The sequence below is a fragment of the Alosa sapidissima genome, chromosome 1 (assembly GCF_018492685.1).
Source record: "Alosa sapidissima isolate fAloSap1 chromosome 1, fAloSap1.pri, whole genome shotgun sequence".
NCBI lineage: Eukaryota > Metazoa > Chordata > Actinopteri > Clupeiformes > Clupeidae > Alosa > Alosa sapidissima.
Window position 1 is genome coordinate 48081127 of NC_055957.1, and position 26000 is coordinate 48107126.

Consider the following 26000-nt stretch of genomic DNA (forward strand, 5'->3'; position numbering starts at 1 on the left):
CTAAAAGCCACACACTTGTGGTTTCAGAGCCAAATCCCCTCTACTTTAACACCACTCTGGCCTCCCCTGCTCTCTGTCTCGCTCATTCTTTACAACTTATGCAGATTCTCCAGAGGCCTTGAGACTTCAGCTGGCAGAGTGCACCTTCACCCAGGGAAAGAGTGTGCTAACCGCCCTGCCTTTCCACAAATCAGGTCAGTTAAATACCTGTCAGTTTTCCTTTTTAATTAACCATGATCAGTGGAGGAGGCTGATCATTAGCCAACAAAGCCTGACAGGTGAAGTATGTGTGTGTGTATGTGTGTGTGTGTGTGTGTGTGTGTGTTGGGCAGTCAGAGGGGGAGGAGACATGTCATAATGTCCTGATTGGTGAACAGAATGACTCACTTATGTTCTCAGCGGGGACTTTGACAACAGCGGGCTCCATCAGGTTGTCTGCAAGGACAAAGGCTCCTTCCTCCAGGGTATCGAGTAGCATGGTGGCGGTGTGCGTTTGCTCTGTCGAATTCATGTCCTCCCAGGATTTCAGGGCTTCCGGCCGCAGGAGGTTGTCAACCGTATCTACAATGGCCTGTATCCGTGGAAACAAGAGAAATGTCAGCCTTTTGATATATATATATATATTTTTTTTTTTTTCCCCTCTATACCCATACAATCAAACTTCACCAAAGGCACAAAGGCAAGGAAAGCAAATGGGGTTCCTGACATGCACAGAGAAACAAAATAATAAAATAAATAATAAATAATGTCAATGACAGACAGAAAACACATGTCTCTGCAGAGTCAGGCAAATGCAGGTAAAAAATATTGTTTAAAGATGTTGGTAATTTGTGTGTGCATGCGTGTGTGTGTGTGTGTGTGTGTGTGTGTGTGTGTGTGTGTGTGTGTGTGTGTGTATGTAGGACTGCATGCGCATGTGTGTGCCTGTGTGCCTGTGTTACCATTAAACCATCAGAGGCTTGTTATTCCAAATTCCAGAGGGAAAATACGAGGGGCACTTTCCAAATAAATGAAGCATTCTTCTACGATTCCGCTCCCTTTTTCCCCCACTCTCGCTGGTCCAACATAGGGACGTCTTTTCCAGAGAACAATTATCTCTGCTAACAATGATTACATTCCATAACAGGATCTGACCGTAATGACCTGAAACTGCCTCTCTTTCCTGACAGGGGAAACCTTATCAGGCAGGGCAATCTGTTGGCCTTAGAGCGGTGGTCTATATAAAACTGAAATACGTTTGTTTCCAATCACAATCCTTTCATTTCCTGTGTTTAGCCAAGAGCTAAGTGTATCAAACAATCCGCTGGGTTATTCTACACCTTGCCCGGTCCTTGTGAAATTTCATTAGACGTGTCTTGACAATTATTCTGACACGGCCAACCCTGACCTCGGTACAACATGATGTTACAGGTTGTAGTTCTGCCACAGCGTCTGGTATGTTGGAGAGAATGAGAGAAAAAAAACAGCTAGGGTTTCCAGGAGAACTTACGAGCCATATAAAGTGTTGATGAAGTGTTAATAAATGCTTATTACTGGGAAAATGTGCGAGCTATTAACTGGCTCATATTTCACTGAACAAGGGCTCCACTGAGCAGGGGGCCCAGCGGCAGCTGAAACGTAGCCTGCTGCTCTAGCTGCATAGCGCTGATCCTTGATTCACCAGTCTAACCATTCATGGACTGTTCCATGACTAGAACAACGTTTAACTACTAGAGCAATCGGTTTCCAGCAACATCTATTAACTGTTTATAACCCTGGCAAATGGGACTGACAGTAGCAAGGCTCGAACAGGCGGAGGGAATTGTTGCTCGCGCATATTAATTAACCCATGTGCACGGCTACGCAGTGTCTCTTTAATAGAAGTGTTCATAAAACCTGAGCCCTGATTGCTCATTAACAAGACTGCGACTAGCCCACTGCAATAGGCTCTATTAACTAGCCCCGCTTGTGAATCTGACCGATAGGCAACATGCCAGCCGCGCAGATGAAACGGAGCGTTAACTAGGTGCCGCATTCATTATCCGCTGCTTTGTATCAGCGCTGGGCTTTATTCCGAGACGCTGATTAACCTGGCTATTTTAATAGCTGAAGCGCAGGGGGGGTGGGTGGAGGGTAGCCGGCGGGGGGTGGGGGGTGGGGGGTGCTGAGGCTGGCTGGGGCCCTCGCTTCGTCTGGAGGGCCCTGACCTTGCGGGCGTGCAGGAGGGCTCTCAGACGTGCCTCTCCTGAAGGCATGCTGATGGGGAGAGAGAGCGGAGAGAGGAGAGCCGGGCCGCCCATGATTACAGGGCCGAGACCATTACACTGAGACCGACACAAATTGGCCTGCCCCCTCGGCCGGCCCTTGCAGCAGCGGCACCGCTGGGAATTTCACGTCTCTAATTTGCGGCACGTATGGAAACCGGTGTTCTGATCGGGTTCTGTTTAATTCCTGTCAGGGTGGAGGTCGTGCGTTGCAATGTGCTGAAGACACAAAGGGCCTCTGCACGCGGTGACGTTGCGTCCCTTTTCAGATGGCTGATCTGATTCGGCTTGGCACAGCGTTGCTCTCTGCTGTGTTGTGTTGGTACACCATGGACATCTGATGCAGAAGGGGAGTGCAGAGGGGCACCGGGTGTATGTGACAGTGTTAAGAGACAGTCGAGCATGTCTTGCTGTCTCTCCAAACTGAAGCGCAATGGGGAGAGAGAGGGAGAAGGGGAAACCGAGAGCCTGTTGCAAAACTGATTCTGTGCTGTGTGTGTGTTTGTGCCAACACAGCCTCTTCCTACAGGGCAGACTCTCTGGGAACAAAACAAAACTATAGCAGAGAAACGCATAGGCAGAGGAGAGAGGAACACAAGACAGAGGGAGTATTTCATATCATAAATACATGGGAGTGAGGAGAATACATCCATCAACACACAGAAACTATTGGCTGAGTGAGCAAGCAGAGGAACAGGAACACAAAGAAAAAAAAGAAAAGAAAAAAAAAGGAGCTCGGTGCCACTTTGATCACCATTATTGGCTGACGGGGAGCTGCAATTACGGCCGTGGGATGGCAGTTACTCATAGAATGCACAAAGTGCAGCGATGGAGATGGACGGAGAGAGGAAAGGAAAAGAAAAGGAATGAGAGAAGGAGAGAGGGAGGCGAGAAAAAACGACAGAGGAGGAGAAGGAGGAAGTGGATCGAACAGGAAATGAAAGACAAGCTGGACGGACAAAGAACGTGGAACCAAAAAAAGCAAAAAACAACAACAACAATGAACACAAGTGACAGGTGGCTGGACAGTGACTCAAAGACCACAAGACAGGCAGCCTGTTGGACTGACAGACAAGCAGACAGGAGCATCACAAAGCCTGCATGCTGCTGGGTGGGTGACAGGGGACTATGGAAGCAGTGGAACAGCAGAAGCACTGTAGTTATACCTTCATGTATGCCCTGCAAGTCCTTTCTCTTTTCTGAAGCTTTTTGTTTTAATGTATACATGAACACAAGGAAAGATCAAAACAACAGGAAAACACAGCATTAACAGGTATAGGACCTCCAGATTAAATGACTCTTTGAAGTGACACTCAAAATAGCCATTTCACTGCACAGAAGAAACTACTTCAAGGACAGCGGAATTCAGTGTTCAAGTTTGCGTTAGAATGGCTGTGAATACAAAATGCTCATCATCACAGTGATAGCTCATTGCCCCCATTTCTATTAAAAATGTCTTTTGAATATGTAACTATCTTACATAATAAAAACAGCAAGAATGCTGAATAGCAGTGAGAGGGGATGGGAGATGGGAGTACTGTACCGTCAAGCCCCCAAAAAATCCATTAACTCATAGATAGCATTTGGAAACGGTCATTTGTATTTGATGGTCAGGATTATTGTGCTCTCTGGAAATACAGTGTTCTCTAGCCTGGCGCTGGCTTGCAGCTCTATCAAAATAATTCTTCCATCTGCCCTCTATTGAAGCCAGACTTGGGGCACTTGTGTACAGACGTACGCATGCACACACACACACACACACACTCACACGCACACTGCATGTGGCAGAGCTTTCTCACGCATATAAAGCTGTGTGAGGTGTCGTTTTTACCAGCAATTTGCATAGACCCACGCTGTGTCGGTCTCCAGTTGGTCGGCACATACTATAAAGTGTGTGTTGTCCAAGCCGAAGGCTGTGTGCACTGCTGACGCTGATGTGCAAGTCGGGCCTCACGTATGCAACGCAGAGCTGGGCAATTACTCTCCCATGGGGGCCCCGGCTTTTTTCAGAGGCGGCTTCTATCCATTAGCATCGGCTTTTACATCTGTACCACCAGGTGAGGCGACTGGGCTAACCCTGTAATTACGGAAGCGCTGGGGCAGAACAGATTGTCGGAGGGCCTCGGGGCTGGGCGGGCGCTAATCCTGGAACAGCGCGGGGCAGGTGGGGATAAGAGGCTGGAATGTCAGATACCTCAGGCAGAGAGACTGTGGAATTCCAGAGACACAAGGATGCTGTAGGTTTTTTTTTTTTTTTTTGGAGGGGGGGGGGGGGGGGGGTTCAGGGAGAAGTAGGAGACCACAGGGGGGGCTAAAGAATGGGGGAGGAGGGGGGCAAAGATTGAGAAATTCCCTGGAGGCAAAGAGGGATAAGACAGCAAAAATTCCTGAGAAACAAGGGGCATGACAATTTTAGGGAGGTGTAGGATCCCAGGATTTTGAGGTGGGCTTTGGGAGAAAATTACTGCGGAAATCCATCCTCTGATGGCAGCCTTCCACCCTCCCTGGCATTCTTTCCAACTACCAGCTTAAAAGCCTGATCCAACTTATTGTGGTATTATCTGAATTAATTTTTACTTGTCAATTAGATCCAATAAGGTTTTCCTGGCAGGGAAATTCACTTAAGGTTAGCATTGATAGAAGGAATAGTCACAGAAAAGCCCTACAGGAGACTTCATCTGCTCTAATTGACAAGAGAAAGCAATTTATTCTGCTTCCTTCAAGGTGTGAGATCGTTAGTATCAATTGGCCAAGCACTGACTCACACAGCCAGAGGACACTACACCTATGTAGGTAGAGAAATGACCAACTGTGCAATAATTAATCACACAGCATGGTGAGAATACCTTTAAATAACTACATTCGTTGCAATAATTTTATTTGCAAAGGGCATAACTTGACGTGAAAGGGTGCCAGCGGAGCACCTAGAGAGCCGGACGATTAAAGCAAAGTTATTAATAGCCCCGTGTGTCACTGTGACAGACAGATTTTCCCACAAACAGCTGTTCCATTATCACTGAGAGCCTCTCCAGATAATAGATGATAGATAATAGGGGGGCACCCTGTCTGAATACAATGTCATTTTAGAGGGAAGAGAAGATCAAAACATTCATACAATGGAGGGCAGTGAATGTGTCAGATTTTAATTTTTTTTTATTTTCAGGTGTGGGAGGGATGGGGGGGGGGGTGCACTTGTGCGGACAGAAGGCGAACTGCGCATTACCTTGTTGAAGCTGCGTCCGGCTGTGTCCTTCTCGCTGGGCCGTAGCTCCTGCAGCTGAGCGTCCAGGATGTCCACCAGCTGCTCCATGAGACGCACCGAGGAGCTGACATCGCCGGGGAACACCGGCCACTGGGTGTGGTGTGCCAGGTCGTTGGCCAGGTTGGCTGCATTTTCGCCGCTGCGGATCTGGGAGAACCCGCCGGCGGGGATGCGGGAACAAATTTAAGTAACAGTTGAGAAGCAGTTAATCTGAAAACGATTGTCGGCATGTGCTAGAAACGACTGGAAATAAGCGGAAAAACAAGGTGCTGAACAGCAGGATTTTACAGTAAGTATCATGGCTGTAACTACAGTGAGCACAGATGGCAGGCCACGATTGTCATTCGGGGATGAGCTGAGACTAGCTAAACAAAAACACAACACAAGGTAGGCGCGTCTGTCGGTCCAAAAGGCACGAGACAATGAGAGAGGATTAAAATTCATGAGGCTGGGAAAAGACAGAAATAGTAGATGCCTGGTGCCTGTGTGAGTACATAGTGGGAAGCCATTTCTGGTGCTCACCTTCTGAGCTACCTGCGAGACCCAGTGGGAGGTGCAGTTACTGAGATCCGGGCCCTTGGGGTTCCAGGCCCCCGTGGTTGCCGAGCAGAGGTAGGAGGCGATGCCTGCACAATGACAGACAGGAAGGAACACAGATGCATAAAACAGTCAAGTGTCAGGGGTCAAGACATGGCCCCCTGCATGAGCAGGCATGACCCAGCTTAGGAGATGTTCATCCTGCCATTCTTACAAAGAACAAACACACACAATCTCTCTCTCTCTCTCACACACACACACACACACACACACACACACACACACACACACACACACACACAGAGACACATACCTTTAGTGCCCTTCGGGCAAGGTCTCTCCACATTTATGCCTCTGTGTGTCTGCGGCCAAGCTATTCCTCTCCGCACCGTTCCCTCGCAGAAGCGCCTGGATGAGGGCGGAGGTTCCACGGCGGTGGGGCTGGCGGTGCCTTCGGGGTCAGACGGAGGTTCCACACGGTCAGGCATGATGGTGTTGTTGACCGGACTCTGCAGCGTTGTGGAGGAAGGGCCGATGGTCGTGGTGGTTTTGAAAGGCGCAGTCGGCGTAACATCATAAATGACGGTTGGGGCTGAGAGATGAGATAAGAATGATAAGTCACAAATAATGTGGATTCATATTGTGGATCAGACACTGCATATAGGCTGATTCTCTCTATACTGTCAGAAGGTATAGCATTAAATATTAACACGGTTCTCTTTAAACTCAGAAATGACGACTGACTTCGCCCTGCAGATAGGTTTCTTCTGGGAAACACACTTTATTGCTTATTTTCTCTTTTATTTAGCAAAGACATATCATGCCTGCATGGAATCTCCTTTTTTATGTTTTCACAGTAGGTTTTCATGCTCAGGAAAAAAAGCACAAAACCACCAGACAAGAAACCTTTTCCCACAGCACAGGAGAAATGTAAAGAACACTGGAAATGCCCCCACCATTGCCAACGGTCTCCTTCCTAACCCCAGCGCTATTCACTGATTCACTGACCGCTATTCATAGGTGGAGACCCAGTGGTGAAGCTCTGCACCCTGGATGTGGTTCCCTCTGCAGAGAATCTCAACACCCGGCCTGATTAAATGTCAACACTGTAAGACAAAGCCTGCTTGCACTTTATTTCCTCTCCCACCCCCACCACCACCTTTCATCTCTCTCTTTGATAAAGCGGGCGCAAGGCAACTAAAACGCAGCGCCCCTGGCCAAAGCCATACATCACAGGTGAGATAATGCGCTTCTGCTGTAGCCGGCGCGTGCCTTTGAAGGGAGAATTTCCTTCAATGCACGTTAAATGCTTGTGTGAGGGAGTAAAGCGGCTGTGAGTGCAGGTCATTGCATGTGAATCTGGACATGGTTTGCTTGCATGGAAGGCAACACATATGTTTGTGAGTCTGTCTCTTGCTCTGTCGGTCTGTCTGTGTGTGTGTATGTGTTTGTGTGTGAGTGTGTGAGTGTGTGTGTGTGTGTGTGTGTGTGTGTGTGTGTGTGTGTGTGTGTGTGTGTGTGTGTGTGTGTGTGTGTGTGTGTGTGTATTTATGCATATACCCATGCCAAGCATGGAAATCCGGTTTGAAATTCAGAATTTAAAGTGCCTGTTTCTGGTCTGACTGATTACAGCAAGGGCCACTCCACGGCTGAGCCAGATAAGGCAGGCAAGTATTGCCAAAGCCCTGCAGTGCAGCCCTGGGAGGTACTGGACGCTCCTGGCAAAGAGCAGTACTGAATATCGGACAGGCCATCATGAAGCATGGCTCTCCATTACCCTTTGAGTGAGTGGTGACAAAGCCTGCGCACATGCACACACGCACAAACACACACACAACCACACACACACACACACACACACACACAAACACACACATACATACACACACACACTGGGCCTCTGTCCAGTGCAGCAATCTGGAACATCTTTGTTTTGTTTCTTCATTCCGGAGAAATATGCAGTTCATTACAGCCTCAAGTTCTGCCTAAAGACTCGGCGAGGAACTCTGCGCGGGTAAACAATAACACCAGAGTCTGGAGTTAATCTAGCGGCCATGGCAAGAGTCAAAAAGACAGGTCCCAACGCTGTCCAACAGGGACGTTATGCTCCACGTCACCTGCTTGGTCTACCACCACGGAGACAAGAGAGTGCATCTTATGATTCCTCTTCATTAGCGTGTTTGCTTTTGAATTACCTTAGCTGACGAAGTAATTTCTTTAATCACTCTCGATTACTAATTCCTTCCTAACCTTTCTCAGCACTGATTCATTCACTCACTAACTCATTTGTTAATTCGCTTCCCGTGTTTGTACACACCATCACTCCCTCGCTCTCTCAACTGCTCCTCCATTTATCGACCTTCAGTGGAGCACACCATGAGCACCAACATCTTTTGCTCCATGGGGCATTTGTTTTGTTCTTAAGACTCTCCAATATCTCCAACCGCCCCGGATTGGAAACCACATAAAAGGGCTGTCACGGTATCCATCAGGCTGACTGACCGCGGCTATACATGCAACCCCTTCTTAGTCTCCGCTCTCTGCTGGTTGAGATTGAGATGACGGCTCAGAAGCAATATCACTCAATGGTCTGCCATTCACCTAGCTGACCCTGTCAGCCTATCCAAATGAGACTGTAGACCACCACTGAAAAACCAGTTCTGACCTCTTGTCATTTTTTTTCTTGCTCACTCTTCACCGTCGTTCTACTCCCCCCCCCCTTTTCCCTCTTTCTCCCCATCCACTTAAACGCCTTGGAGCAGACATCTGAGACATGCTTTAAGGTCTGGATATAAATAAATAGCAAAATACAGCAAGTATGAGAGTGTGTGTGAGAGAAAGAGAGAGAGAGAGAGAGAGAGAAAAAAAAAAGAGGGAGAGAAATCTTTCAAAATAAATACAGAGGTAAACCGCTTGTCAGTGACCTATCCCGCCTCACATTTCTTTTGACATCTTCAGACCCTCGGCTCTACAATTTTCTTTTGATTATGCCGAGCAATTTCACCGGCTGGCAGAGGAGGAATCTCAGGCCTGCCGTCTCTCCCCGCACTCAGCCGCCTGAGGAGAGGGGAGCTTCAATTAGCTGTCATTTCACTACAGTCTACAAAGTCACTTTCCGCAGCCAAATATCAGAAAGCAAGGACATATAGTCCATTAGCAGCCAGGCCAGCCATTTGTCCAGGGATCAGCCGTTCGTCTCCAATAACATGGACGGAGGGCTGCTTTGCATGGTTCAAGATGACAGGGCGAGCAAATTGAATGCGCACGCGCAAACACACACACACACACACACACACACACACACACGCGTTTGCGCAGGCCACGGTGTTTGGCACATAGGGTGGCAGCTCTGCTCTTAGAGAAACAGGTCAGAGTTACCCTGAGTCTGCTTCTTGCTTCAGCATGGATATTTTCTAGGGTTCACAAATATCTGGCAGTGAAAAAATGAAAAATGTTAAGCTACTTCTCCCTCATCCACAGCTTTAGGTTCAGTTTATGTCGAGCTCTAATTCCCCAAAGAAGGCCTCTTTAAGATGTGTACAAACACTGGTTATTAAATTTGTGTAGAGGCAGCCTGTCTATGGAACAACACAATAATGAGGGGATCAGTCCCTGTGTGTGAGTGTGTGTTCAGTCTGGAGCAACCAAATAATGGCTCAGTCCCCCTTCTGCAGCAAGTCTCTTAACAGAAGTTGATTTAAGCATTTCCCAGCCTTAAAAATAACAAAAAAGTCCCATTGCAGAGGTTGCGTAAGTGTTGAAAGAACCTTCAATATTTAGAATTACCACTGACGACAGAACTGTAGTTTTTGTGGCAGAAGCAGTTAAATGGCTAATAAGACACTAATGCTAGGATATGAGAATGTACCTTGATTTAAAATGAACTTTAAATGTCAAAAAAAACTAAATTTACCCATGTGGCATTTCTTATTTCTCACTTCTACTTCATCAAGTGTGAAAAAAAAGTTGCAACTTTCCACAAGACCAAAAAACATTAAACCATTAAATATGGTACCCATCTGTTCAACTAAAGAACAGAATATGAGGGAGAAAAACTAAATATTAGATTTTACTTGCTTACCAAATAAGCAAAATTCACAAATATGTATTTATATTAAGAAAATAGTTGGTGCTTATACATTGCTATATACATATACATATTAAATGCCAAATACAGTATATATTCTAAATAATGTATTAGTGCAAAAAATATTTTAAATGCATCCTCAATTATTCCTGAACTGTTCTATATTTCTATGACGGACCCAAGGCAATCATGTTGTCAGAATTTCACAAGGTCCTTGATATCCACTTAATCTATTTACCGGATTATTTTGCACCAGTGTTTTGAATGACCAAAAAGGCCACTCTATTAGGTTCATCAGGCTAATCTGAGACTGCCTGAAGTGGGAGCTACTGTTCATCAGCCCACTTGTCCTCAGTGTCACCCGTCCCTATTGACCATGACTGCCCAGTAAAAGGCCATGGAAAGCCTCGAACAACAGCACTCCAAATGCCTCTAGCATGTGTGTGTGTGTGTGTGTGTGTGGAACTGGCTAGAGCGGTGGTTTCCAAAGTGCAGTGTTACAGCAAGTGGGGTCAAGGGTGAAGATGAGGCTCAAGAAACCTAAACAACCAATTACAGGTCAAATTTAGTAAGGCAGTGTTTCCCAGCACAGGAGCATATAACTACACGATGTTGTGATGAGTTTATAGTCTTTACTTTCACTTATATGTTACACTTTAAATGTTGCCATTTCTCTTAACACTCTATGATTTGACCTCTCTTCAAGTAAGATAAAAAAAAAGGTTTAATTAGAACTGATAGAATAATTAAATGTAACTGATTGATTAGATAAAATTACATTGAAAAGTTGTACCTGTTCAAAGGCATAAATAATGTTTAAGCAAAGTTATGCACCAGCCAATGGGTTTGATTTTTTTTTTTATTATTATCACTGAAATTACAGGTAATATATACTGTATGACCGGTTCAATAATTGTATTGTGGTGGCGTAAGAGAGCTTGCATGAACATTTTGGGAACCGCTATTCTAAAGCAACATGATCACTACCACTCAGCCCAAAGTTGGCCACAAAATCATGGACAACCATGGCCTAGAAACCACCTGCGTAATCATCTCTGACTACACCACAAAGCTGACAATGTTTTTCTTTACTTAGCAGACAAACAGGCCAGACTACTGCGGCAGCGTCAACACACTGTGCCAGCTCCCAGTCACAGCTAACGGCAGGCAAGAGCAGTGATAGAAACCACCTGTTCTGCAGATTCCTGCCCCCCCCACCCACCTTCACTAAACATGCGGCTATTACGTTGTGGTTACCCCACCCCCACCACACCCCACCCCACCCCACCCCCATTCTCTGCCAGCAAGCAGGTGTCAAACACGTCCTCATTACTGAACAGGAGCCATTAACAGATTGAGTGGAATGTCCCTGACGTGTGTTCTTAGGAGGGCCAGAGGCAGATAAAACCTGACGGATTGGTGCCAGCCAGGGCCTGCATTTAGAATCCCTGATTTACGAGAGCACAGGCAGGAGACTGCATTGAGCCAAAAGACTCACTTATTAGCAGCCGCACTGACATAAGCCTGAAGGAGAGCAGAGCAGAGCAGAGGAGAGGAGAGGAGAGGAGAGGAGAGGAGAGCAGAGGAGAGGAGAGCAGAGGAGAGGAGAGGAGAGAAGAGGAGAGGAGAGGAGAGGAGAGGAGAGAGGAAAGAGGAGGAGAGAGGAGAGCAGAGGGGAGGAGAGGAGAGCAGAGGAGAGGAGAGGAGAGGAGAGGAGAGCAGAGGAGACGAGAGGAGAGGAGAGGAGAGGAGAGGAGAGCAGAGGAGAGGAGAGGAGAGGAGAGGAGAGGAAGGGGGAAAGAAGAAGAAAAAGAATAGTCAGTGGGTAAGTTGGGGGAGAAAGAAAAAGAGAGAGAGAGAGAGAGAGAGAGAGCAAGAGACAGTGAGAGAGAGATGCGAGCATAAACAGCGTTCAGATGCTCAGCCCTTATTCATTCTCATTCTGAGTGGCATTGCTGCTCCCTCCAAATCCTTCATTTCCACTTGAGCGCACGGTGTGTTCTCAGGCCTGGCAGCAGCCAGTCAGTGTGGCAGCAGCAGCAGCAGCAGCATTTCTCCAGGTTCTCCGCTGGGACAATGACCTTTGATCCAGCATTACTCACCGAAGAGACTTGTTAATGGCTCCAAATGTAGAAACGGCATGGGCCGCTGCTGTTACAGCTCACCCCCCACCCCCACCCCGTCTTTAAAATCCCTCCCCATTTTGAATTTGTGCCTGACTTCATATATTTATTCAGTGATTAAACAAACAAATTAAATATACGGCATGACATGGGATCCAGCACAGACAGAATCCCCCGTCATGCGCTCTATAGTTCCATACCTTCCACACAGTCGCAATTTTACACACTTACGACTCTTCTTCACCTCTCAGATCAATGCTAAGGCAAATGATTTTTTCTCCCTTCTAACCACGTTGCCTTTGAAATCTTCCTGGCAATTATTGGCGCTTCTGATTACACTCCTTCAAGGGGCTCGGATGTGGGCACGTCTTTGTGAATCACGGACAATGCCTTTCAAGTGTCACTGTAAGGTTTTTAAATCAATGTACTTAGGGACGCATTTTATTGCCATGCTATCTCAGAGATGCGGCTGTATTAGAGTTTGTGCATGTGGATTGTTTGGCCTTTTCACTACTTTGAATACCTCTGTAGCTCAATAGGCAGCACTTTTACACAATCTACAGCAAGCAGGAGGCGCTCGCAAATTGAAACGGATAATGAAATTTTCACATGAAAATGATTAATTGTCACCTAAATCATTATTCTACATAGAGAGCCGGCAATTGGCAAGATTTTTTCTCTCTCTCTCTACTGAAAGGTTTTGCTAACTCAATTTCCACCATTTTGAATTGATGATCCCTTTTTCTCTATAGTACATGCAAGAACTTTACACAGAAGCAAATTCTTTCAACCGCAATGGGAAAGTTTGCATGGTATTTCTTATGGTCTGTATTTGCATGGTATTTCCCATGGTCTGGTGCATAACAGCAGCCTGACAATCTCTTGATTTTAAATACGGGGGGAAGAAACTGACAAAGCAACAGTACATACAGTATACAACTAGCAATCCAGCTTTAGCACACAACTGCTTGTAATATTACATAATAGGGAAGGCATATACTTGGACTGTTCGTATTTTTGTAGCAGAAATGGCAGTGGAATTTACTGTGTGGACCAAGTGAATGTTAATGGACAGAATTAATTTCCTCTATGCCTCAAGAGCTTCTCACTTGCAGGGAGAGAGACGTTATTTCAGCACCATTAGGCTCCCTTGTTGAGTAGGTTTCTTTATTGCGGTCTACATTGTACGCGGCAATAAAACACAATATTTTTTAGTTATAGTTTTATACTGTTGCAGATACAGTGCATTGTAATTGAATCAACAGAAAACATTTAATTTGGCCACAAACAAACGACACCTAAACGGTGCTAGCAGCACACATGCATTCATTTTCATTACCCATGTGTTTATTTTCAGTTGAGCAAACGTTGACCCCAACACTCAGTGATATCTCAACAACAACCGCAAATAAGAAGTGGAGCACTAACTCAGCCAGGGCTGGGACTGACCGATGCAAAGACCGTTGGCATCACAGGACAAGCCAGCTCAACCAAAAATGTGATTTGTGTGCAGTGTGAACGCAGGACGAGCAATTCAAATCAAAAATGAGATGAGGTGGAAAAATGTAGCAATGGAGATGGTGGTGGCAATGAGGGTGATGGAGACGGTGGTGGTGGGTGGGTGTGTAGGGTGGGGGCGTGATTTGGGGGGGGGGGGGGGGGCGGTGGCTGGCTCTCAGAGAATGTCTGAGGTGTTGGCAGAGTGAATATTTAAGCTCCTCATTGCAAATGCAGTGAGATTGTGCGCTCCCGTGATCAACCGCGGATGGTAATTATGATAATTTTGTTGTTAATCACATTTACATATATTGGAGCTTCAGTGCTAGAGTGTGCTGGTTTTCACATACCCCCACCCCACCCACTCCACAACCCTCACGCTTGGCAGCCCCATTAAAATTCTGGAGTCTGGCTGGACTTAATTGCGACGTGGCAGGTTCTAGTCCTGGGCCCCTGGACCTTTTAGCCTAGGCCTCACAAAGGGGCCACATGACAACAAACAGTCATTGTGACGGGAGGGCGCGGGGGGCGGGTCACAGGCCACAGAGGCCGAGCACGCCTACCCAGCCCGTTGCCAAGGCTCCTGCTCTGAGAGGAAGGAGGCGGCGACGACGTGATTATGCTTATTATCCCCGTGACAGAGAGCTCCTGTCTGCTGACACATCTGGCCTAGCTCTCATCAACCACCACCACCACCCCATCCAACCCTCACCCCCCACGTCTAACACCCCTTCATAACCCCACTCTCCTCTCAAATCCATCCCATCTTACAAATGGCCCTCAGTAATTGATCTCATCTTCACTGGCCCAGTCATTCCTCTAACCTTGTCACATGTCCGTGATTCACGGTACCTGCTGTGCGCGGAGGTCTGCGCCATAGCCTTTCACCAGTGGAGGAATGTGTCTGAAGAGCCCCAATCAAGTGCAAATTGTGCCCCTCCCCATCCGAAAGCCTGATGGGGTAGCCATAGCAACAGGTTCCAAAATCCATAACAGCGCCGGGACACGGGCCTCTTCAATCTGTCTCCTCTCCTGACACTATAGATTTGAACTCGATGGCAATAGCATATTTCACATTCCCACTTCCAACAGGAATGTGTGGGAAGGTTAACAAGGGCAGAGTTGACAATGGATGGCCCCGGGCCCCATGATTTGGCAGCCGATGGGGTCGGTGCCTCTTGATAAGTGAGGAGCTGAGCCCACAGTTCAGCTTTATGGTAATCAGCCTATATGGCAGCCTTCTGCAAGCCATACATTACAGCAATGTAAATCATCTGCCTGTATCATCCCGCTGAGCGAATCAGTAATTCTGTATACAAGGCAGAACATCCCCATGGGAACTAATGCAAAAAGGGGCCTCTCCACCACATCACACTTGTATCTCAACTCTAAATTAAAAATCAGTCAACTGTATCATCCGGCACTCCAGCCGCATTCAGCGTGCACTCGAAAATCAACACATACTGCAAATCCAAACAAAGAGATAGTAATGAGTCTTACCTTCGTCGGGATCGGGCGGCCCGAACTCCAGATCATATCGCAGGATGTAAAAATTATTCCACACGTAAAGCTGGTTGTCGCGCGGGTTGTAATCCACAGCGGCGATGTACTGGTACTGGTTGGGGAAGAGGATGTCGGTGAACTCGCCCTGGCCCAGTTTGGTGTTGTAGATGTAGTCGATCTGGCTCTTGCTGGCCTCGCTCTCGTTCTCCTCATAGGTGGAGCGCACCACGTGCAGGACGCCGCACACCATGAAGGCGTTGGAGGCCGAGCGCTTGTCGTAGGCCGTGTCCCAGGTGGCCTCGAAGCGGAGTGTGTAGGGGTTGAGCTGGCTCAGCACGATACGGCCATTGTTCTGCTCGGTGGCGTAGATGACCCACAGGCCGTGCTCGTCCACGGCTAGGTCGATGTCGGACTTGCCTCCCCAGCGGTAGGGCGACGTGTCGTGGTAGTTGGCGTTGGCTACGATGGCCTCGCCGCTCTTGATGCGCGTGCGCAGGTCGAACTTGACGATGTTGCGCGTGCGCTCCTTGTTGAAGAAGATGGCGCCGTCGTACGCCACGAAGCCCGTGCCGTCCACCCGATGGGGCAGCTTGTATGTGGTGGTCTGCCGTCCATTCCGGAAGTCTTCCAGCGAGGAGTACTCGATCAGGGTGTCTGTGCGGTACGGCGTCCAGGGCATGAGGTAGATCTTGTCCCCCGCCTGGAGAGGGTCTTTACACCATGCGCCCGCCTGCTGCTCCGCCTCAAAGACAAAGGTGGGCTCGGTGACCGCTTTCAGAGTCCCAGGACAAATGAAAACTGAGAATAGGCAGAGGAAGCAAGACAGAAAGTCAGACACATACATCATCCCAAACATTCAGATGATACGTTCTAGTGGTTGTTTTTCCTTTTTTCTTTTCTTTTTTTTTTCGTGTGGGTCAAACATGTATTTGCAGTGGCTCGTAGGCCACAATCTCTTTTGGTGGTGATGTTGGTGTGACTGGACTTATGTGCATAGTAGAGAGGGAATACAAAAGGGTTAAGAGAAGGCAGTGAAAGTGGAAGTGATGTTTGGAATTGGGCCTGCTCCCTGAGAATGCTCTCATACATGTTTAACTGAAAAGAACAGACAGCAGAGACGGGAGACGGGAGATAACGGAACGGCAAAAAAGGTGCCCTGTAATTGAAAGTAGAGGCCACGCATGGCCAAGGATGGGCTTCAGGATTGCTCCCTAAACAGATATGTGTTCTTTTCTTTTTTAGAGGTGTGTACCTGGCATTGGATGACAAAAGGGCATAGTTTTCTACCAGCTGTGCAAAAACAAAAGCCATACCTTCGAAAAATAAACACACATACATGAATCATGTCTGAGGAAAGAACAAACAACACAAACTGGATGGGTATTGGGAGGGTGGGAGGCGAGCTGGAGGGGGAGAGACATTGGTACAGAATGAGAGTGCTATTTCATACGGATAGGGGCGGAAGCAGTAAAGGAACGACCCCAAGGAAGTCACCGAAGCAAGATTAACTACAGATGGGCGAGGGAGGCCTTGGCACGAGATTACAGGTCCCTATATCAGAGCATAGGGGGCGGCCATCATAGTTCAGTTGTGGAGGGCGGACGCCGCTTGAGAAATCGCGGCACACAAAAAGGGAGTTCATTCTTTTTTCAGCCTCACTCTCCCATCACTACCACAGTAATCACCACGTGCTAGGGAAGGGTTTCCAAAAGGCAGAGTGCGACTGGAGGAGACTGTGTGTATGTGTATGTAATACACACTCCCTGCATTCATTTGATTCTCAATACATATAAAACAGCTGACAATTTGTGAAAACAGAGGGTATTTACTTTTGGTATCTTTAGTGATATTAAAGAGGATATTTATAGTGTACAGCTGCATAGTGCTTCTTTTTTGATAATGGAGTAAATACTGGACCAGATACAAAAACACAAAATGTCAATCTAACCGCATGTTGGAAAAACAATGATATAATACATATATATATATTTGATAAGCTCATGTGTTCTGGCAGAAATGGGATTTTGATGGTGTAGTGGTAACAAACACTGACTGGAGACTGTCTTATTACAGAGCTGGGTTATTGCAGGATTGAACCAGGGTCTGGTGAAGATTAATGCTGTCACGTCCACTCAAATTTATGTTGTATTTTAGCCAGGAGGGATGTATTTCAGAAGCCACGGGTCCGGGGCTGAAGTACCTCTTTAATCCTTTTCAGATTCACAGCAGACAATTGAATGCAGCCACTAACCTAATGGAACATTTCAGGGTTTGAATGCAAATGGCATCAATATATTCACTAGTTTCAATACATAGCTATGCATTGGTGACAAATGATTAAGCTGCAAATTATTGTGAACCTGCATCCCCTTCTGTTTCTATGGTATGTCTACCTTTACAATATGTTGCAGTGTATGTTGCAGGCTAGAAATTAGTTAAATAAGCAGTGGCACTGAAATAACTACTGAATATAATATTGTAACAATGCAACAATATTATTTCACTAACAGAAAACATAATTATTTATGCAATAATTACATCATTATGCAATAATTACATCATTAGCAACAGCAGTCAGTGATTTGCATTGCGGGGCTAATTCAGGGTTAAAATAGTTAGATCTGTGTTACCAGCACACCATGTTTTTCCAAGTTCAGCCAAATAGCAAAGTGCTTAATTTTACCTCTATCTGGTCAAGTAGACACTTGAGCAAGTGGCTAAACCTGCTTGTGTTCACTAAATCTGGATACTTCTGAGCAAAGTGTGAGGAGTGGTGTGTTTGCAGAACTGATGTAAAGCCTCAAACACCATGGGGCGGGTGTCAGGGGGTGGGGGGAGGGGGGGGGGGGGGGGGGGTACAGGAAATCATATGACACAAAACAAGGGGGCTGAGGGTTAGGGACCAGACCAGCCATTTACCTTTTTGCTCCACTTCTATTTTAAGCGTTGGAAAAGAGAATGGAAAGAGTGTAAGAGGGAGAGAAAGATTAGCATGAGTCAACTATAAGAGTATCTACAGATATACAAAAACAACGTGTTAGCGGACAAGACCATGACAATTAGACCTAGCTCAGGAAATGCACACGTCAAAAGTCGAGCGAAACATTTTGTGTGTGTGTGCAGCATCCCCCCTATTAACGCAGAGGCAGAGGTTAGATTAGCAACAGTGTTTTGACAGTCAGAGAGAGAGAGAGAGAGAGAGAGAGAGAGAGAGAGAGAGAGAGAGAGCAAGGAGCAGGAGGAGGAGGAGAGGAAAAGAGCACGGGGGCGAATCTGCGTGAGACTTGACACTTAGGTGCTTTCAATAGTGTCAGAGTGGTCTCTGAGGACAACATTAATTTGTCTTTACAGTGGGATCTGGTTTTTATACCCAGTGAAGCATTCCCTGTCTCACAGAAAGGTGGGAAAAAATGATGAAGCTTAGCCATCAGGTGACCACCATTGCATTCATTCATTTTTAAACAGCATCCAGAAGTCATCGATCCAAAAACCCTTGCCTTTGAAGTGTCATGAGAATGTGTTTTTTTTTTTGTTTTGTTTTGTTCAAGACAGATAAAAGGAATATTCAGCTTGTATCAGCAGAAGAGCTTGACAACGTGCCATGATTATGGCACAGAGGACTTTTCAGGCAAAAAAATCAATGTCAAGACATATTTTTGTAGTGCAGTCCCCTATAACCAAACAACACTGGAATTCCTAGTTTACTTTAGGTCTAAAAAAAGTCGTTTTAAATAAACAAATAATTCTGTACAAGAATCATGTTGTGTAGCCGAATGGACAAAAGGAGAATCAAACAAAGGAAGACGTCAGTAAAGAAGAGGTAGCCAGAGAAAGAGGAAGACAATAAGACAGAGAGAAAGTCAGATATATATTGAGTGGAAGCACACACAAAAGAGAAGGAATGTACAAATGAGAATGCTACATCTGGAAAGGGGACAGAAACAAAGCATATTCAGAGGGCTTGATACTGGTGATATCAGCAAACAGATGTGAGCGGCCACACTCAGCAGCTGTGAAGACGAGGGGTTGTGAACAGGGTTAACGTCTGAAATAAAATGTCTCCAGTGGGGATTCAGCAAAAGAGGAGTGAAGTTCACGGTAAAAATGACATTAGCATGTGCAGGTGCATGGCATGGTATTATTAATTTAACATTATAATGCAGTTATTGGTGCTTTGACATAGCCTATCTTTCATTAAAACATGATACAAAGAACAGTTATATATAACATATGCAAGCAAAAACCTTGGCATGCCTAATGTCATAATGTTTATCATATCTATTACTTTAGTAGCAGTTAGCATAACATTGGCCTGAAATCTGAAGACTGTTAAGGCTACTTACTGTAAGGGACACACTCGTACTGAACCTCAAGGTACTTATAGGTCCCTGGACAGGGATCAGGAAAGACATCTGACCCGGTGACAACAATACATTGTGTCCGATTGTTACACCTGCAAAAGACAGACTGAGGTTAGAGGCCACATCCCTGTACTTCAGTAGAAAATCATGGACAGCTTATACGGTCAGTCAAAAATGAAGGCACCACAAGGAACTAAAAATGGCAGCGATTTAAATGTGATCAATTTTTGCATTGACCTGGCTTACTTTATGTATACTATGCAAGTTCTGGCTCAGACTCAGACATCCATTTTGCCAATATGTCAGACCAACTTTTGCAGAATTTCTTCAGAGCCCAAGTTCATGACACCATATGGCACATGTTTTTAATAGTCAACGGTTTGAACTCACTCATAGGTCTTATACATGTATGAGAAGCAAGGGTCGAAAGCTGCACAAGGCTTAGGGTAAAGCTATTTCATTGAAACACATTTCTTATAAGCAACCAACTTTTAAAAAGTAAGAAAAGAAGAACAATAATAATTCCTGGAAAGCGAGTGGAAGCAACTGGCTGAATCCAATTCAAAGGTACAGAGACACACCTAACTGTTGATTTGTTCAGTAGTGTAAATCTTCAAAATGTGTTTTAAGAACGCAATCCATCCCATTTATATTGGAAAGGTAAGAGAGGTTTCTTTGTAAAGCTTTGAGGTCACCTTGACTATGAAGTGCTTCAGCTGTATGGAAATGTGTGTGTGGGCATTTGTTCTGCAGAATGTGTGTGCACTGTATATACGTCTGCGATAGAGAATCTTTTTGTGTAAATAAAGGATGAAATTGGTTCAGCTTCAATCAAAAATCCACTATGCAGAGAGATTGGTGACACAACAGCAAACAGATATCCGTCACAAACATTTGCCATAAAAATGGGAATTTCAACAACTTGCAGGCTGGTGCTAAATATTTCAGAAGGTCAGAAGCAAAGTCAGTAAGCTCTTTAACAGTTAATGAAAAAATGAATGCCTGTGTGTTTGGTGTGTGTTGGTCTCATTAACACAGCATGCGATCGCTCTTGAAATAATTAAAACATTTGTAAATTAATTAATCCACCCAGCTATTGCTGAACCAGTTCATGGGCAATGCTTACAATATGCAGTCACAGTATGATGATTTTGGATTTGTCCACACCCAAACTGTATTTGATCTTATAAAAAGAAACGTCCCCAGCAATTAACCAACAACCAAGTGTAATGTCAGCTGCGACTGAGAGGAGGAGAATGAAAACATGGGAGCAAAGGACACCGTGTGTTCATCCATATCTGTTAAGCTCAATTCTAGCCATGGAAATGTTCCTGGTGCATCTTTCACTGAAACAGGTACTGTTACAACAATAAAGAAAAGACACTTGGCTGACACTGAAACATGTACTGTTACAACAATAAAGAAAAGACACTTGGCTGACACTGAAACATGTACTGTTACAACAATAAAGAAAAGGCACTGAAACATGTACTGTTACAACAATAAAGAAAAGACACTTGGCTGACACTGAAACATGTACTGTTATAACAATAAAGAAAAGACACTGAAACAGGTACTGTTACAACAATAAAGAAAAGACACTTGGCTGACACTGAAACATGTACTGTTATAACAATAAAGAAAAGGCACTGAAACAGGTACTGTTACAACAATAAAGAAAAGACACTTGGCTGACACTGAAACATGTACTGTTACAACAATAAAGAAAAGACACTGAAACATGTACTGTTACAACAATAAAGAAAAGACACTTGGCTGACACTGAAACATGTACTGTTACAACAATAAAGAAAAGACACTTGGCTGACACTGAAACATGTACTGTTACAACAATAAAGAAAAGACACTTGGCTGACACTGAAACATGTACTGTTACAACAATAAAGAAAAGACACTTGGCTGACACTGAAACATGTACTGTTACAACAATAAAGAAAAGACACTTGGCTGACACTGAAACATGTACTGTTACAACAATAAAGAAAAGACACTTGGCTGACACTGAAACATGTACTGTTACAACAATAAAGAAAAGACACTTGGCTGACACTGAAACATGTACTGTTACAACAATAAAGAAAAGGCACTGAAACATGTACTGTTACAACAATAAAGAAAAGACACTTGGCTGACACTGAAACATGTACTGTTATAACAATAAAGAAAAGACACTGAAACAGGTACTGTTACAACAATAAAGAAAAGACACTTGGCTGACACTGAAACATGTACTGTTATAACAATAAAGAAAAGGCACTGAAACAGGTACTGTTACAACAATAAAGAAAAGACACTTGGCTGACACTGAAACATGTACTGTTACAACAATAAAGAAAAGACACTGAAACATGTACTGTTACAACAATAAAGAAAAGACACTTGGCTGACACTGAAACATGTACTGTTATAACAATAAAGAAAAGACACTGAAACAGGTACTGTTACAACAATAAAGAAAAGACACTTGGCTGACACTGAAACATGTACTGTTATAACAATAAAGAAAAGGCACTGAAACAGGTACTGTTATAACAATAAATAAAAGACACTTGGCTGACACTGAAACATGTACTGTTATAACAATAAAGAAAAGGCACTGAAACAGGTACTGTTACAACAATAAAGAAAAGACACTTGGCTGACACTGAAACATGTACTGTTATAACAATAAAGAAAAGGCACTGAAACAGGTACTGTTATAACAATAAATAAAAGACACTTGGCTGACACTGAAACATGTACTGTTATAACAATAAAGAAAAGGCACTGAAACAGGTACTGTTATAACAATAAATAAAAGACACTTGGCTGACACTGAAACATGTACTGTTATAACAATAAAGAAAAGACACTTGGCTGACACTGACAGAAGGTTGCATTTAAATTCAATTTCTTCATTAAGAAATCGACTAATTTAAATGAGTCCACCCAAAAACACTTCTGATCCATTTGGAATCCTGTTGCACTACAATTGCGTTGTCCTTGCGTCATTTCCTATGCTACCCAGACTAGCGTCACAGCCGACACACATTCCTTCACCCTCACTGGTGACTATGAGACAACTGTGGCTGTGAGCAACCCTAGAGTCCCAGACTGGAAATATTAATTAAGAAAAAATTAATGATCTTCTGCCAAGGGCCACTACTGCGAGTTACTCTGAGGGGGAAAAGAGCAAAGGGGAGGTTGCTAAAGCTCTTGAGGACATTCTGTTTGAAATCCCCCCCAAAAAAAACATGTCCAGTTGTTCTCCTCTTTCCGTCTCTCTCTCCCAACACATGATAAGACCACTCCTGTTTGACAAGGCCACCATGTATTAACAATAAACATGAAGATAAAACACCAAGTTATTAGCATACCCACACAAATGCTGTGTGGTTGCATACACTTTGGGGGCAGTGGGACTCGCTGAACAGCTACTGCTCAATGTTGAAAGTTTTCACCTTGACCTGTCATGCCAGTGATATCACCCCCCTCCCACACACCCACACATATACTGGACACGGCACATGAATTGAAGAGGAGTGTGTGGGAGCATTATAAATGAACATGGCCCACCAGTAAAAAAAAGGAGCCTCCTCTCTGGGCATACACTTGGTATGCACCTTGAGGAGAAGCTGTCAGCTTCACTGCTCTTTTCCCCCAGGGAGTTTTGTTTTTGTTGAACTCAGCATGACCCTGTCTGGCCTCATTTGAGACATAACTGTGATTTTGTTTAAAAACAATTGTTAGGGCCGGCCTCCTTGTTCTCCAGGCACTGCCCCCTAACAACAGGGTCGGCCAGTTGGGACGCGCGCAACTCTTCAAAGGGCAAACCAACTGTTTAAAAGAAACGTTAAATGTGCTTGCTTTAAAAAAGAAAACGTTTCATAGTTAAATGAACATGCGCAAGGACAGTGGAATTATTTCCATGACATATTAGTGCAGTGGTGTGGTTTTGATGTGGCTGATTTTAATTAAAGTGCCCCAAGATTGCTTCATTTTTTAAGAATTCAGGTCTTTACGAACCCACAATGGACACAAATGGTGTGCTGTCAATCACAAACTGATATCGCCCAGAGGACAGACTTTGATGTGAAGAGTTTAATGTTAATCTATTCCACTGATAAGACGACTACTGAAATTTATCATTTCATTTGTTTCTTTTCTGAAGCCACTATTGAATATTCATGGCACACAATAATGAGTGCATTGGTAACTTTCTCAGAACAGAAGACTTTTGGGAAAGGCAGAACATTTTTCAAAGTGATACCTTGACTAGGCCGACCTTGAGACATATTAACCTTGTTAGCTCGACATCTACAGTTCTGAATTACCATTCCACACAGACCAAACTACACAGAGAGCAGCTAACTAATAAAATATTTAGAGATGCAGTCCCCGCAACTCTTATGCCTTCCATGCTTTGTCAAATACAACAAATTGCTCAGCAAAGTCCTTTCCATTCAGTGTTTGCACCAAAGAATGTCTCAACATCAAAATATCTCCAATGTTTGTACTGTACACAGTTCCAGCTCTAGGAATGGGTAGCAAATATACCGTCTCGGACCGAGCCAATAATTATCCCAGCCAATCAACAAGTGCTTCTGATTAACAAAAGGGAGAGGTGTAACTTCATATGTCATTAATCTCAAACGAGCTTTCACAAAACCAAATCCAAAGCACATACAGTATTTCAACTGAGGCCATTGGATTGAGTACACCTTGTTGTAATAGGTGATGAGGCCTTGGTTGCATGTCTGAACTGAGCCTTAGTGGGTGCATGTGCTAACGAAGCACAGCTGTGGACGCAGTTCAACTGCTAATATCAATAGACAGGAGCATGTTGCACAAATGATGACAACACACATATTAGGGCTTATTGCAGGGCAAGGGCCAAAATATGACGAAATATTATCCCCTAGATCTAGTATTCACAGATGGTGGACGAAGAGCCCCTTGAAACACAGAGAGACAGTACCCAGTGAGGCTTCCATAAGCCTCTGGAAAATTAACAGGGGCCTGTGTACCTCCCAGAAAGCCCATGCCCAGTGGGCGGCTGCTACGGCTGGTTAGCAGTGCATTTTAGCCGACGAATGGAGTTGGTTGCGCCTTATGCAATTTTAATACGGTGCGCTTTAAATATACACTAGCCAGGTGGCTAGGTCTTCAGTGTATGTTTGTGTGTGTGTGTGCATGTGCATGCGTGTGTTTTTTGTGTGTGCCTGCATGAGTACAGTGTGGTAGCAACACAGGAGTGTCCAGGGAGAGCCGCGCAAGCATAAGTGTCACTAATATAAATGGTATGAGTGCAGAGCATTACTCAGACCGGGGGACCTGGCCACAAAGTCTGCACAGGGAATTAAAGCGAGGCACTCACAAGAGCTCTGAGAGCTGCTGTGAGATAGAGACAGCGCATCCTCCCCCACACCAGTTAAATGGTGTAGACACTGCGAGGATGACGGATTACATGTATATATGTCAAGGAGTGCAGACATGTGGCAAGAGACAGCGACTATAACCTATTAGCAGGATTAATTGGCCGAGCTTGTATTTCAAACCTCCGATAATCCCATCTGTGTAAAGTCGGTATGAGTGCTGTACTAAATTAATTTGGAATGTGCTGCTATGCGCCGGCATCACGCACTGATAATCAGGCTTCCTTTTTGGCTGATGGCTACCCTTCTGTGTTCGGCAAAGCCATAACTATAAAGGCAGGATGAAAATGCTTTATCTGGATCCATCTCTTCTGCAGGAAATGAAGTCCACATTTCTGGTCTGAGCAGAGCTGAGTCTTTACCTTTGCGATATGATTTTGTAGGCGTCGGGGAGGTAGCAGTTGACATTTTCCATCTGGAAAGGGTCAGCGTCACAGATCTTGTCATCGGTGCGGCCATAGTTTGCCGTCTCAATCATAATGACGTCGCTCCCTGGGCAGCGGAGATCGATGGGGTAACCCTCGCACGAGAGCTCCCTCCTGACCAGGCCAAAGGGCAAGGCAGCACGGCTGAATGCTGTGAGGGAGACACACAAGTGACCCAGAGTCAATACAGTAGACACAGATACATCTCTATCTTCTTCACTAATTAGGCACAAATTAATATCTTGTGGTTCTTATGATGCACATTTTGTGATTCAGTATGAAGAATAAACATGTGAGACAATAGATGGCTGGGGCCTTAAATATACATGAGAAATGTATAAAAATGAAATGAGGCAATACAGCCAAAATACCAGCATGTCATCCTTTGTGAGTTATCTATTTAGGTGCACACCTGTTTTGATTTAGATAAAGATGCAAAACCACTAAGTGGGTGGAATTACTGGTTAATTAAACTGATTGAATGAAAACTGCATTAAACATTGGAAAGGGTTCAAAATATAATTTTT

At 44.9% G+C, this 26000-nt stretch overlaps 1 protein-coding gene across 10 annotated transcripts in view; it reads right to left on the bottom strand.

The window, feature by feature from the left end:
* LOC121711523 (adhesion G protein-coupled receptor L2-like) overlaps positions 1-26000 on the bottom strand; it is an 85723-nt gene that overhangs the window by 24401 nt on the left and 35322 nt on the right. For 4 of the 10 annotated variants that reach the window (XM_042095230.1, XM_042095192.1, XM_042095196.1 and 1 more), the window contains exons 3-11: positions 25411-25624; positions 19596-19705; positions 18172-18186; positions 15250-16050; positions 6356-6634; positions 6028-6131; positions 5467-5652; positions 3410-3448; positions 388-571 (exon numbers count right to left, since the gene is read on the bottom strand). In XM_042095230.1, the coding sequence (XP_041951164.1) occupies positions 388-571; positions 3410-3448; positions 5467-5652; positions 6028-6131; positions 6356-6634; positions 15250-16050; positions 18172-18186; positions 19596-19705; positions 25411-25624 (1932 nt within the window). The remainder of the gene's footprint in view (positions 1-387; positions 572-3409; positions 3449-5466; positions 5653-6027; positions 6132-6355; positions 6635-15249; positions 16051-18171; positions 18187-19595; positions 19706-25410; positions 25625-26000) is intronic. The other 6 variants (XM_042095266.1, XM_042095202.1, XM_042095240.1 and 3 more) reach the window with 3 other exon arrangements.